The 14,713-nt window shown below is 43.2% G+C and overlaps 1 protein-coding gene across 5 annotated transcripts in view; it reads right to left on the bottom strand.

Moving 5' to 3' along the window:
- usp48 (ubiquitin specific peptidase 48) overlaps window positions 1-11,874 on the bottom strand; it is a 132,102-nt gene extending 120,228 nt beyond the window's left edge. For 4 of the 5 annotated variants that reach the window (XR_013578917.1, XM_078558284.1, XM_078558285.1 and 1 more), the window contains exon 1: window positions 11,587-11,874. Coding sequence is in view for 4 of the 5 variants with exons in the window: in XM_078558284.1 (XP_078414410.1) it covers window positions 11,587-11,720 (134 nt within the window). In the remaining variant the exon portion in view is untranslated. The remainder of the gene's footprint in view (window positions 1-11,586) is intronic. The other variant, XM_078558281.1, reaches the window with a different exon arrangement.
- Window positions 11,875-14,713: the final 2,839 nt, after the last annotated feature.

Raw genomic sequence — 14,713 nt, 5'->3', positions numbered from 1 at the left:
TAAATGGGTCACACACACAAGCAAATCACCCATGCACTCCTAAAGAAATTAGAGCATATGTTGGAAAGGAGTGCATCATATAAGAATGATCCAATTAGATGTGCAAGATAAGTTTAATTAAGAGTGCCAAAGCGTGACAAGTGCAACAGAAAAAAAGGGTTACACTTAATAGCACATGCCAGATTCAAGCTTTAAAATTTTATTCATTTGCAGCAATGTAAAAGCGGCACAGGAAGCAAAATATCCTGAGTTTCACAGAAATTAGTGCAGCCTCTGAAAGTGTACACGTTAATCAACCACTACGGAAAACAGGCCAACGACATCAGTATTCTGAGTTCTAACCCCATTTACTGCCATCCTTGGCCGCACTGCCACATCCAGCTTGCATTATGCTTCTGGGGTGGACAAGTGAGAGAATGAGTGTAAGGAATGGGAAATCGGGCAAAATCGCACACCCTCATTTCAACACAGCCTGTGTTATTTGAGCTGCACCATTAGCAGATAAAACACAATTTCCAGTTGGTCGGGAACCGAACTCCAATCAACTTACAAACTCCAAAACTTTGCATCAATTCCAAGGACGATGATGGTGTTGCATTTCATGATTCTGCAAGGTGAACCCGTTGCCTCAGTGACTCTTGAGGCCAAGGAAGTAAAGGACATCCAAACCATTTCAAGGAATCATGCATACAAGTATGGTTTGAAGATTATTTTCAACTGCACCAATAAAATCAGCTATGCACTTCAGCTTCATCTATGAGTTCACAGTGATAAGCAGGACCTTCAGAGTAGTCCTCATCTGGTTTTGCAGTGGAAGGCAATGCTCCCGCTAAGCTAGGTGCATGTACGGTCATGCATCAGCTTGAAAGTAACCGCACAAGCCTTGCTCTGCATTGAGCAGTGTGTTTGGGTCTGAGCAAATAAAGAAATTTTAAAGGGAACTTTAGTGGAAGGTTAGTTCTTGCCCTGAAGTTGATGATGTACTTTATCAGTTACATATCAAGCTTCAGTAAATCTTGTTGGCAAACTAGATGTCTATTACCAAAACAAATATTTTCAGAATGTCCAGCACAGAAACAGATCACTCAGTCCAAGCCAGGGTTTATGTTTCACGTGAGCCTTTTCTCATCCCTTCCCATCTATCAGCTTCTCCCTCATAAGCTTATCTAGCCTCCCCTGAAGTGCATCTATATAATTTGCTGCAACTACTCAGCGTGGTAGCAAATTCCACACTCTCACCACTCTCTGGGTGAAGATGTTTCTTCTGAATTCCCTATTTAATTTCATAACTATATAATTATGATGTTCTAATCTACTGATTTATTGAGTTTTATTTATTTTATTTATTTATTTAGTTCTGCTGTTCCCAAGTGGGGAACCACACTAACAAAACCTTTCATAATTTTAAAGGTCTCTATTGGGTCATCCCACAGCCTTCTCTTTTCCAGAGGAAGAGACCCAGCCTGTTCAGCTTTTCTTGACAGGCACAACCTCTCAGCTCTGGTGTAATCCTTGTAAATAGTTTTTGCATAGTGCCTCTAAATACTTCTCATAATAATGGCGACGAAACTGCACTTAGGAGTCCAAGTGTGATCTAACCAAGGATCAATACAAGCTTGTTTTCAATCCTATCCCTCCAGAAATACCATATATTGCGGCGTATAAGGCGACATTTGAAGTCTTGAAAAATCCTTCCAAAAATTAGGGACAACTTACACGTCAAGTATAACATGTGAACGGTGTTGGTATAGGTGGTTGCCATTTTAAAAACCGTCAAATTCATTGTCTTTGGCATATGATGCAAAGAGTTCATTGAATTTATTGAGTCACTATGGCTATGGTGTCATCGCAACGGATCAGATTTGGTGTTTCCGGTTTTAGAATCATCTCTCCACAACAAATAAACTTCCTCTTCATCCAACGGGTTCGATATTCTGCATCTTTTGAATAATCGGATGAGTTTGTACACTAATAGCATCCCACAATTTGATAATGAAACCACACAAAACATCAAAGGGGCAGCATGCATGTTCCCACTCTTTGTGAAGATTTTTTTCTGTCAACCATCCACCTGCTCCATTCAATGCGAACATGATCCTTGAATGGCATGTTGAGGCATACATCCAAAGGTTGAACAACGGGTGTTAGACCCTCAGTATAACTGCAATTTAGATGTCATTTCTTCACAGGTGCCTCATGATCTCATCAGTTATGTTGGATCTGAACCTGTCACACACTAATAAGCTCCATTCTTTTGAGTGGGCCACTGGATGCCTATTCCACACATTAGCGACCCACAGTTTCACTCCATTCTCATCCATCCAACCGTTGTCATGGATATGCACAAAAACTCTTGCAAAGCACTTGATTTTCAGCATATTTTTATATTTGAAAATTACCATAGGCTTTAATTTTGTTCCGTCAGCCCTGGAGACTAGTACCACCACTGTGAATCTTGTCTTCTCACATACTGTGGTTTTCACCAGAACTGTTTTCGAACCTTTCCACTCAACAGTTCGGTAGCTGTGTGACATAACTGGTACTCATGATTGCCACTGCCTGATGAAGAACCGCTTGAAACTGGTAATTTGGCATAGAGATTTTTTTGGAAGTCTCTAAGCAATCTTGGTCTTCTGCCACAACATAGACATTTTCCTTCCATAAAATGGCTACACCAGTTAACTTTGGGTTTGAAATTTTTGCTGGACTCCGTTTTATTTGGCCCACTTAAGTTTGCATATATGCTTTGCATTTCTGGTGACAACATAACTATTCTGATCATTTGAGCGCCAATTCCGATAAATGTTTCACAAGATCAAGGCCAAAAGCTGGTCCCTGTTCTCATGGCACATTTATTCTTGGGCATCTTCTTCAGGCCGGATTCCTCCTCCTCCCATTCTCACACCAGTTTTTCACCAACTCCGAATTCCCTCGCTGCATCACAGTTATTTGACGAATTAGCAAGTGTTACGACTTTTAGTTTGAAATCAGCTTTGAACACTAATTTTTTTTGCCGGAGGATCCATTTCTGTTTATCATATCGCCATCATGTTCCCATGCGCTGACTTATAAGTGAAACATGCATTTCTGAGGTGAAAACTGAGGTTGGCTCCTGCTGCAAGTTTGACATTTCTTAGCAGAACAGGGTGCACAGGGAAATCGACTTATACACCGAGTATAGGCCAAACCATGAATTTTTAGCATAAAATTTCAGGTTGACTTATATGTTCAATCAACTTATACACCATGACCTATGGTAAACCCTAGCGATTGGTTAGCTTTTGTTTATGGTCTTTATGACCTGCATCACAGCTTTTAATAGTTTGCGTATTTGTACTCCTTTTCTCCTCTACCCTATTTAGGCTCTTACAAGTAATACTTAACAAAATGTAATACTTCGCACTTATCTGTGTAGTGATGATCTATCCAAGAACAGGTCCTCTGCTCATTTTTTCATACCTCACAATCCTGCACTTTCCTCGTCAGCCTCCCATTTTCAACTGCAATGAGCAATATGACCAGGGAAAAGAATACTGAGGTAGTTTCCAGTCACCTTCCTCATATATGTTTAGAGGAAACACAAGTCCTCTTCCTGAAGGATCCTCTGCCACTTAATTGTGCTGAATTTCATTTGCCAAATGTATGTCCATTCTTCAAGTTTAATGTCTTCTTGTGGTTTGTTGTACTTCTTAAGTGTTGACTATGCCTCCCAATTTGGTGTCATCTACAAATTTAGGAACTGTGGCTTTGATTCCAGTATGTTAATATAAATTGTAAACAACATAGAAACAAGAGAAGGCCATTCAGCCCACCGAGCCTGCTCCGCCATTCCCTATGATCATGGCTGATCGAACACTTCAATGCCTTTTACCCACACTATCTCCAAAACCCTTTACGTTATTGTTAATCAGAAATCTATCAATCTCTACTTTAAACATACTCAATGACTTAAGCTTCCACAGCCCGCTGGGGTAGAGAATTCCAAAGATTCACAACCCTCTGAGTAAATAAATTTCTCCTTATTTCGGTCTTAAGTGGCTTCCCCTTATTTTGAAAGTGTGTCCCCTGGTTCTAGACTCCCCAACCAGGGGAAACATCTTACCTGCATCTACCCTGTCTATTCCTTTAAGTATTTTGTAGATTTCAATGAAATCACCTCATTCTTCAAAACTCTAGAAATTACAGGCCCAGTTTCCCAATCTTCCTTCATATGACAGTCCCTCCCATCCCCGGAACAAGTCTGGTGAACCTTCATTGCACTTCCTCTTTGGCAATAATATCCTTTCTGAGTTGAGGGGACCAAAACTACACACAGTCTTCCAGGTGCGGTCTAACCAAGCTTCTATACAATTGAAGCAAGACTTCACTACTCCTGTACTCAAATCCTCTTGCAATAAAGGCTAACATTCCTAATAGCCTTCCTAATAGCTTCCTGCACCTGCATGTTAGCCTTCAGTGCCTTATGGACAAGAACACCCAGGTCCCTTTGTACATCTACACTTTCTAATCTCTTACCATTTAGGAAATACTCTGCACATCTGTTCCTTCTACCAAAGTGAATAACCTCACATTTTTCCACATTATATTCCATCTGCCATGTTCTTACCCACTCACTAAGTCTGTCCAAATCCTCCTGTAGCCACTTTACATCTTCCTCACAACACACATTCCCGCCTAGCTTTGTATCATCCACATCCAAATCATTGATATATATTGTGAACAGCTGGGGCCTAAGTACCGATCTTTGTGGTACCCCACTAGTTACAGCCTGCCAACACGAGAATGACTCGTTTTCTGCCTGTTAGTCAATCCTTAATCCATGCCAGCATATAGCCTCCGATCCCACGTGCTTTTATTTTGCTAATCAATCTCCTGTGGGAGATTTTATCAAAAGCCTTCTGAATATCTAAGTATACCACGTCCATCTACTTTCATTTGTCAATTTTGTTAGCAATATCCTCAAAAAACACCAAATTCATCAAACATGATTTCCCATTCTCAAATCCATGCTGACTATGGCCAATCAGCTCTTGATTATCCAAGTATCCATTTATCACATCCTTTGAAATAGATTCTAGCATTTCCCTACTACTGATGTAAGGCTAACAGGTCTGTTAGCCCTGGTTTTCTCTCTCCCTCTCTTCTTAGATAGTGGGTTGACATTTGCTACCTTCCAATCTTCAAGGACCATGCCAGGATCTATAGAAATTTGGAAAATGATCAATGCATCCACTATCTCTATAGCAACCTCTTTCAACACTGGTGTGCAGAATATCAGGTCCCAGGGACTTATCAACTTTTAGTCCCATTAATTTCTCCAATACAACCTTCTTTCTTGTACTAATTGCCTTCAACTCCTCATTCTCCTTAGTCCCTTGGATCTCTAAATCTGGGAGATTTCCTGTATCCTCCTTAGTGAAAACAGACACAAAGTAATTATTAAGCTTCTCTGCCATTTCTCTATTTCCCCATTATGAATTCTCCTGACAGTGCCCTCAATTTGTCTTAGCCAAACGCTTCCTTTTTCCGGCCGTTTGAAAATCAAATATTTTACACCTAGTGTATTACATGTGACTATTCTCTGTTACCCTTCAAAAAATTCACAGATTGGTTAAGTAAGACTTTCCTTTTTGAAATCCATGTTGATTGTTCAGTACTATATTTTAACTTCAAGACACAAATGAAGCCAATAATCCAAACACAGATGAAGCCAATAATCCAAACTATCAGTAATTTACTTCCTTTGGCTTCATTATTTCAAAGACACACTTGTAGCTGCCTTCTGAGTGTGAACTAGTCTTCACAGCCATCAATATCTCTACCTCATTCTCTCAATTCACCACATGAAGTTATACAACTCATTATCAATAAGAAAAGCACTTGAAGGGGAAGCTCCACAATTATCTAAATTTTCCATCATACTTTTATTAGTTTGATTAATTCCATTTGCATCATGCCCAAAATTCTAAAATACAGTGATTTCTAGACTATGAATCCCTGGATAGGGCTATTAAATTTGTCAGCCTTCATGGGTCCGAGTACGTCAAACCATATGGAATACCAGTAAAAGGAACATTTTTATTTAAGGCCAATATCCCATTTTAATGAAGAGCAAACATTTGCCTGAGAAAAATATATTGCAATAAGCAGAGCGTGTCGATTTAAAACCATCTCCAGAAAATGGGGCACAGAATCCTCTCTTAACCTATGTGAAGATCATTCCCAAGAAGATGCCTGTGATACTGATCATTCTGAATTTACCATCACCCCTGTCTCAAAGATCTACATTGGCTCCCAGACCAGTAATGCCTCAATTTTAAAATTCTCATCCTCATTTTCAAATCCTTCCATGATTTCACACCTTCCATTCTGTAACCTCCTCCAGTCCTTCAATCCCAAGGTCTCTGTGCTCCTCCAATTATTTTGCACATTCCCGATTGTTTTTGCTCCATCACTAGCTGTCATGCATTCAGCTACCTAGGCCATTAATGTCTAGGATTCTGTCCTTAAACTGCTGCCTGGCTCCTTCTAGATACTCCTTCAAACCTACCCTTATCTCTGTGTCACCTATCCTAATATCTCATGTGGCTCAGAGTTGAGTTTTGTTTATCATCCTGAGGGTCTTGAAATATTTTACAACTTTAAAGATACCAAATACTTGCAAGTTGTTACAGTACAATTTCTCTCCAAAATTATAGTTTTCAGCATGAAAGCTTATTATTCTATTTTAATATTTCACTAAAATTTTGTTTTAAATGTTGTATTATTTAAAACAGAAGATTTGCCACTTTTCTGCCAACCTGCATGTTTTGTCCAACTCGCAAATTTTTTGCTGCCTACTCCAAATTCACTGCCTGACTGAGAATCATCTACAAATCTGATCAATATGCATCGAGTTTCTGAAACCAGCTCAATGATCCATGTTGGAAACAACAATGGTTCCAACAGTGGACACTGAGGTACCGGCTTAATAATTCTCCCCATCTTGACATAATGGATATTTAGTCAGTAAACAACTATGTGGAGATGATTGATAACTCTCACATCAGAGCGCTGGCGGCTAAATAGGTACTGGGGAATTCTCCTATTGCCTCTAATTGAAGGATGGAACCTGTAATTTGAATGAACCAAGACTTGCACTGCCCAGAGACACCACAGCTGGATTTTGTACCAAGACTTAAAATTGGTTGCTACAAAAGTCTTAGAATTTAACAGTTTACTTTTAGAATGATTCCAATTTTGCTTTAAAGCCCTGTCCAATATCTTGTATGTATTATTTTGTCTGTGTGTTAATTAACTTAATCTCACCAAGTAGCTTTAGCCTACAAGTATTAATCTGGCAACATCACATTTTCCAACATTCAGGACAGACAAGAGAACATAATGGGCATCCCAATTGGCTGACAGTGAGTTAAATGAATTGGGGGTAATACCTGATACATAAAAGGGTGCAGTTTTTAGGTCATGGGAGACGTGTTCCATTTACAGAAATTAATTATTTCTGAGAAGACAAGAATGTTAGGCAAAAACCCAAAATGTAACAATTGATGTCAGCTAAAATGTCACCTCACAGGCAAAACAAGCTGCTCTAAGTATTAATTTAATTAAATTATCAGAAGTACAAGAGGCCATTCAGCCCATCGTGCCTATGCCAGCTCTTTGAAAGAGGGATCCATTAGTCGCACACGTGTGCACTTTCCCTGTCGCTCTGCAAATCTCCCCCTCATCGCGCATTTATCTAATTCTCTTTTGAAGGTTGCGACTGAACCTGCTTCCACCACCTTCTAAGGCAGTGCATTCCAAATCTTGACTCAATGTGTAAAAACCTTTTTCATCAGGTAGTCTCTGGTTCATTTACCAATTACCTTAAGTCTGTATCCTTTGGTTACAATACTCCAGCTGAGGCCTAACCAGTGATTTATAAAAGTTGAGCATAACCTCCTTGTTTTTGTACTCCATTCATAAAGGCAAGGATCCCATAAGCTATTTATTATGAATAAAAAAGGTCTTATCAATGTGTCTTGCCTTCATCAGCTATTTCTGTAAATACACCCAGGTCTGTCTCTTCCTGCATTCCCTTTAAAATTGTACCATTTACTTTATATTGACTCTCATTCTTCCTACCAAATGCATCTCTTCACTGTACTAAATTTCATCAGCCATGTACCTGCCCTTTTCACTAATCTGTCTCCCTAAAGTCTATTACTATCCTCATGGTTGACTATCTATCCAAGTTTCGTGTCATCTGCAAACTTTAAAATTATGTCCTGTATAGCCAAGTGCAGGTCATTAATAGATCAAAAAGAACAATGGTCCTAATACCGACCCCTGGGGAATGGTCAATAACCACCAGTCTGGAAAACCATTTTAAAAAAACTACTGTTTTCTGTCCCTTGTCCAATTTTGTCTCCATGGTAGCACTGTCACTTTAATATCACAGGTTTCAATTTTCTCAACTGTTACTTTACCTTCTGAAAGCCCATATACACATCAACTGCTCAACTGTCATCAACTCTCTCTCCATTATTCCAAAGGACTGAATCAAGTTAGTCAAATACAATTTGCTTTTAACAAATCCATACCAGCTTTGGTTTATTAACCGTTTCTTTTTCAAGTGCCACTTAATTTTGTTCCATTTTTGTCTCAAAGTTTTGCCAACACTAGGCTGTTATTGCACAGTTTACTTATCTTCCCTTTCTTGAACAGTGGTGTAATGTTTTCAATCCTGCAGTCCTCTGGCATTGCCCCCATATCTAATAAGGAGTTGAATGTTGTGGACTCTGTATTCATAAAGAGCAAAAAAGGCAAAGCCTATGAAATTGTAGGCCCATTAGCTCAATAATTCTTGGAAAGTTATTCAAAAGAATCATTAGGGATATTCTGTGCTGTGGGATTGGAGGACAAATCCTGAATTTATTGTAGACGGAGGGCTGTCATTAATGGAAGTGGTCCTGCATGGTTATTAATACTAGTAGAGTCATGTGGGTCCTGTTTTAGATGCATTACTGCCCACCTTTTTTAGATTTGTTCACAGGATGTGGGCACCGCTGTAAGGTTGGTATTTTTGCCCATCCCTAATTGTCCGAGAGTAGGTAGTGGTGAGCCACTTTCTTGAATTGCTGCAGTCAAAGCTGTACTGTTAGGTAGGGAGTTCCAGGATTTTGGCCCAGTGACAAAGCCAGTGTCTAGGTCAATGCAGGTTGATCCTTCCAGTTGCCTTATTAGACTTTCTCATAGGGGCTTGAGTCGTTTGGTAGGCCATTTCAAAGAGCGGTTAAGAATCAACCACATTGTTGTGGGTCTGGTTACACAGTAAAGCCAGACGACTGCAGGTTGAGATTTCCGAATCAACATCCTGGAAGTTACCATTGACCAGAAACTTAACTACAGCATAAAAACAAAAAACTACTGCGGATGCTGGAAATCCAAAACAAAAACAGAATTACCTGGAAAAACTCAGCAGGTCTGGCAGCATCAGCGGAGAAGAAAAGAGTTGACGTTTCAAGTCCTCATGACCTCATCAGTTGTTCTGTTGAAGGGTCATGAGGACTCGAAACGTCAACTCTTTTCTTCTCGCTGATGCTGCCAGACCTGCTGAGTTTTTCCAGGTAATTATGTTTTTGTTTTACTTAACTACAGCAGCCATGTGAACACTGTGGCTGCAAGAGCAAGTCAGAGACTGGGAACTCTGCAGCAAGCAATTCACATAATGAGTGCCCAAAGTCTGTTTATCATCTGCATGGCAAAGCAACCCACTTGATCGGCACCACATCCACCATCTTAAACATTCACTTACATTCACCAGTGCACAGTGGATGCACTGCAGCAACTCGCCAAGGCTCCTTCAACAGTACCTTCCAAACCATGACCTCTACCACCTAAAAGAACAAGGGCAGCAGATGCATGGGAACAGCAGCACCTACAAGTTTCCCTCCAAGGTATACACCATTGCCCAACCTTCATTGTCACTGGGTCAAAATCCTGGAACTCCCTCCCTAACAGCACTATGGCTGTATCTGGCTGCAGTGGTTCAAGAAGGTAGCTCACCACCACCTTCTGAAGGGAATTTAGACATGGAAAATACATGTTGGCCTTGCCAACGACACTTACATCCAAAGAACGAATAAAAGAAAATAAAGTGCTGGGCACAGCAGAACAAGGATACACCAAATCAATGGCCTCCTTCAGGAGTCAATTCTAGTTCCATTCCTTTTTAATCTGTACGTAAACACGCCTGTGACCATGTGGAAATCCATCTATGCCGACGACAGTGCGTTTGCTACTCAAGCTAATAACTTTCCACCTGGAAATTACACACATGAAATTTATGGCAGAGAACTGCCTGAAATCATGTTTTGAACTAAGTTTTTAACTACGTGTGCCCACCTTTGGCCCATGGTTTGAATTAGCCAAAAGTATTATCAAGCTCAAATTGAAAATGAACAACTGATCTGGCATCAACTGCCACTTGGGAAAAAGAGTTCCCCTTACAACACCTGGTTAACGCCGACAAGACAATGCTCACCCTACTGCTATGGAAGACATCCTTAGCCAGTTCCTAATCCAGAAAACCTGACAGTGAGCAAGTTCAAAACTGAAAATAACTCATTACCAAACCAGTCAACTCTGCCGAGCAGGAACACCTCCACTTTCCAATTGTATGCTCTCATGTTCCAGAGATTGGGGGGTGGGAGACGGGGATGGATGGATGGATTGGGGGGGGGGGGGGGAGAGAGAGAGAGAGAGAGAGACAGACAGAGAGAGGTGGCGGTGGGGGGGCAGGGAGAGAGGTGGCGGTGGGGGGAGGGAGGGAGAGATGTGGCGGTGGGGGGAGGGAGGGAGATAGGTGGCGTGGAGGGGGGAGGGAGAGAGGTGGCGTGGAGAGGGTGGGGAAGAGGTGGCGTGGAGGGGGTGGGGAAGAGGTGGCGTGGAGGGGGGGGGGGGAAGAGGTGGTGTGGAGGGGGGGGGGAAGAGGTGGTGTGGAGGGGGGGGGGGGAAGAGGTGGTGTGGAGGGGGGGGGGAAGAGGTGGTGTGGAGGGGGGGGAAGAGGTGGTGTGGAGGGGGGGGGAAGAGGTGGTGTGGAGGGGGGGGGAAGAGGTGGTGTGGAGGGGGGGGGAAGAGGTGGTGTGGAGGTGGGGGGGGAAAGAGGTGGTGTGGAGGGGGGGAAAGAGGTGGTGTGGAGGGGGGGAAAGAGGTGGTGTGGGGGGGGGAAGAGGTGGTGTGTGGGGGGGGGGGAAGAGGTGGTGTGTGGGGGGGGGGGAAGAGGTGGTGTGTGGGGGGGGGAAGAGGTGGTGTGTGGGGGAAGGGAAAGAGGTGGTGTGGGGGGGGGAAGAGGTGGTGTGGGGGAAGGGAAGGGGGGGGTGGGTGTGTTGGGGGGAAGAGGTGGTGGTGTTCGGGGGGGTGGTGGGGGGAGAGCCGCACGGAAGGTGGTGTTGGGAGCTGATGTCGCTCCCTCTCCGCAATCTGGGGCGAGTCCCAGTGCAGATTCCCGCCCCCCGGGTGAGAGCAAAATCCGCCGCCCGCCGCTGAGTCCTCTCGCCCGGCTCCGCTGTGTCTCCCCCTGCCGGCCTCCAGCCCCGCCGTTACCTGCGGGCATCCCTGCGACAGGAGCCCAGGCGGATGCGGTACGCCAGCTCGATGTGCTCCTGTTTCACCTCCTCCGGCCTGACGCTCTCGGTCCACTGCCAGGCCGCCTTCTCCAGCTGCTGCTTGGGGGCCATAGGCGCCGCTCAGCCTACGGGGAGGAACCGGGGACTATCCGCTCTGCCTGCCCGCCCGCGGCCTTCACTCCGAGCCTCGGGCCGGGGACTGTCCGCTCTGCCCGCCCGCGGCCTTCACTCCGAATCCTAGGGCCTGCTCCGCGCCGCCAAGCAGCCGGGAGGGTGACGTAGTCCACACAGGAGCACAGGTTCGGGTGACGTCATGGCCGCAGCAACCTGTGACGTAGTACACAGGCTGGAGCTGCCTCTCATTTGCTCTTCATTGTGGAAATGGTTCTTCATTATCCTGCAGTGTGCAGGAGGAGGTCATTCAGCCCATTGTGTTTGCACTGGCTCTCTGAAGGAGCTATTCACCTCGTGACATTCCCCTTCTTCCCATAAACCTGCACATTCTTCCTTTTCAAACAATAATCCAATTATCTTTTGAATGCTTCAATTGAAGCTGCCCCCACCACGCTTTCAGGCAGCGCATTTAGGATCTTAACCACTCAATGCATGAAAAAGTTTCTTGTCATGTTGCTTTTGCGTCTGTTACGGACAGGAGGAAATTTAATTTAAAACAGCCCTGATTTCTCCTCTCACCACTCATCCACAAACAGAAAGGTGTTTTGATTTTTGATTTCCCCCTTTATAAGTGGAGGTGTATTTTGCCCCACACTTCAGTTTTTGGAGTGATCCAATCCTCTATTAATAACCGCACAGCAAACTCGAGGTAGGGTAAAATCAGAGGGTTAGTTTATTTTACACACATTCAAAAACGCGGGAAAGGGGTTCGCAACGTAGCCCCTGTACATTCACGTATCAAAGAAGGGATGAAGGCAAGAAAGGGGTACAGGGCAAAGACAACAGAAAAATAAGAATTACTGTTTCACGTGAGTCCAGAGCCCAGACTTATAAGTCCAATGGTGTATTCCTTCAGAGAGTTTAGCTGGCTGAAACTGATGCAGGGTGATCCACTTTTCCAGTAGTGCTGACTTCCACAATGAGAGAGCACATAGAGATAAACCAGTCTTGCAGTAGGCACTGGTACAGATGCTCAGATGTTCCAGTAGAAAACAGTGTAGATAAGGACGAGGCAATTTAAACCCGAACAGAGTTCTGTTTCTGCTGCTGCTTTGTTGATGGAAGATGGCAGACTGCCTGGATTCAGCTCCACAAGGCAATATTACAGATTCCAGCAGCTTGGGGGGAGGGGTCATGTGACATAACTCCCACTTCTTCCCATTGGTTTGGACAAAGGGTGCATATTCCTGGCTGGATTCTTGAGATGGTTAATATTGCATCCTTAATAAGTTTCAGCGGTTTCAGGGCTCCTTTTACCTCGCAGATGTATTGTCTCCAGTGGCCAGAGCTCTGCCTTAGAAAAGTAAAGGGTCTTTGTGCATTTCCTTGGAATTTGATCTCTGCAGTCACAGGGGGCATTAGCACCTCTTCAGAGATAACGAGATCCTTGCTGTTTATGAAGATTAGTATTCCTTTTGTGTGAGCCGAAGCTAATCAGGCTTCAGTCAATGTAAAGCCTTTGTCCATTTTTTAAAAATTATAAAGTAGCCAGGACAATATAGACATGTGTATATATTTCCTTTATGTCTTCTGGGCATGACATTTCCCTTTTGCCAATTACTTTAAATCTTGCCCTCTCATTCCCAAACTTTTCATGAGTGAGTAGTGTTTCTCCCTACCTACTCTGTCCAGACCCCTCATGATTTTGAATACCTCCATCGAATCTCCTCTCAGCCTTCTTTTCTCCAAGGAAAACAGTCCCAACTTCTTCAATCTATAAATATAACTCATCTGAGCTTTATTATGCCACTCGTAGAATGAGCTACTTTCTATATTGGCCGCTAAAAGGAGATTTTCACCTTCCCTTTAGATCAGAAGGACAGGATAGGATAAACATTCTTTAGACAAATGCAGTGAGTCTATAAACTGAATGAATTTCAGGCACAAATTCAACTTGGCGTGGTAGCCATAACTGAATCACGACTACAGTATGGTCAGGGGATTTACAAGGGTGGTTCCAGAGGTGAGAAACTTTGGTCACATAGATAGATTGGAGAAGCTGAGGCTCTTCTCCTTGGAGAAGAGAAGTTTGAAGGGAGAGTGTTCAAAACCAGAAAGGGTCTAGACTAAGAACACAGAAAGAAGCTGTTCTCATTGGCGGATGGATAAAGAACCACAGGGCACTAATTTTGTGTGATTGGCAAAAGAAGCAACAGTGCAATGAGTGGTTAAGATTTGGAATGTACTGCTCCGGAGTGTGATGGAAGCAGATTCAATCAGAATAGTCAAAAGAGAATTATCTGGAGAAAAAAAAATTGCTGGGCTATGGGGAAAAGGCGGGTAAGTGGCACTAGGTGGGTTGTTCTTGCAGAGAGCCAGCACGGATACAAGGGGCCAAATTACCTCCTGTGCTGTAAGCATTCTTTGAGCCTATGGCTAGGAACTATGTACAACGTATTGTAAGGTCAATGGGAAGCATAGGGAAAATGGTAGGGTGTAGAAGTAGCCTTTGAAATTAAGGATGTAATCCCTTCACCAATAAGGGAGATGACAGGGGGTAAGCAGGTAGCGGAGACTTTATGGGAAGATTAAAAAGTGAGGGTTGTGTTTATGCCCATTGGTAGCCTCTTTGAGGTGGGACACTAAATTGCATCAAAATGGCTATGAAAAAGACAAATAAATAAACAGGACAGACCACCCAGCATCATCCTAGGCATCGGATATGACAAGATACACCCATCCATCAAGTGGTACTTACTCAGCAAGGCCTGATCACTGAAGCTTACTTTAGGTTCTACAAGAACCACTTGGCTCATTTCCTAAGTTCTGGTATGGACAAAAGAGCTGAATTCCAGAGCTGAAGTCAACGGAAATCAGAGAGAAAACTCTCCACTGGCTAAAATCATACCAAGCACAAAATAAAGATGGTTCTGGTTAGTGGAAGCCAATCAACTTAGCACCAGTACATCGACAGCATTGAACCATTATAA

The sequence above is a fragment of the Cetorhinus maximus genome, chromosome 15 (assembly GCF_964194155.1).
Source record: "Cetorhinus maximus chromosome 15, sCetMax3.hap1.1, whole genome shotgun sequence".
Lineage (NCBI taxonomy): Eukaryota > Metazoa > Chordata > Chondrichthyes > Lamniformes > Cetorhinidae > Cetorhinus > Cetorhinus maximus.
The sequence above is the reverse complement of the archived record's forward strand: the minus strand, read 5'-3'. Positions and strand labels throughout refer to the sequence as shown.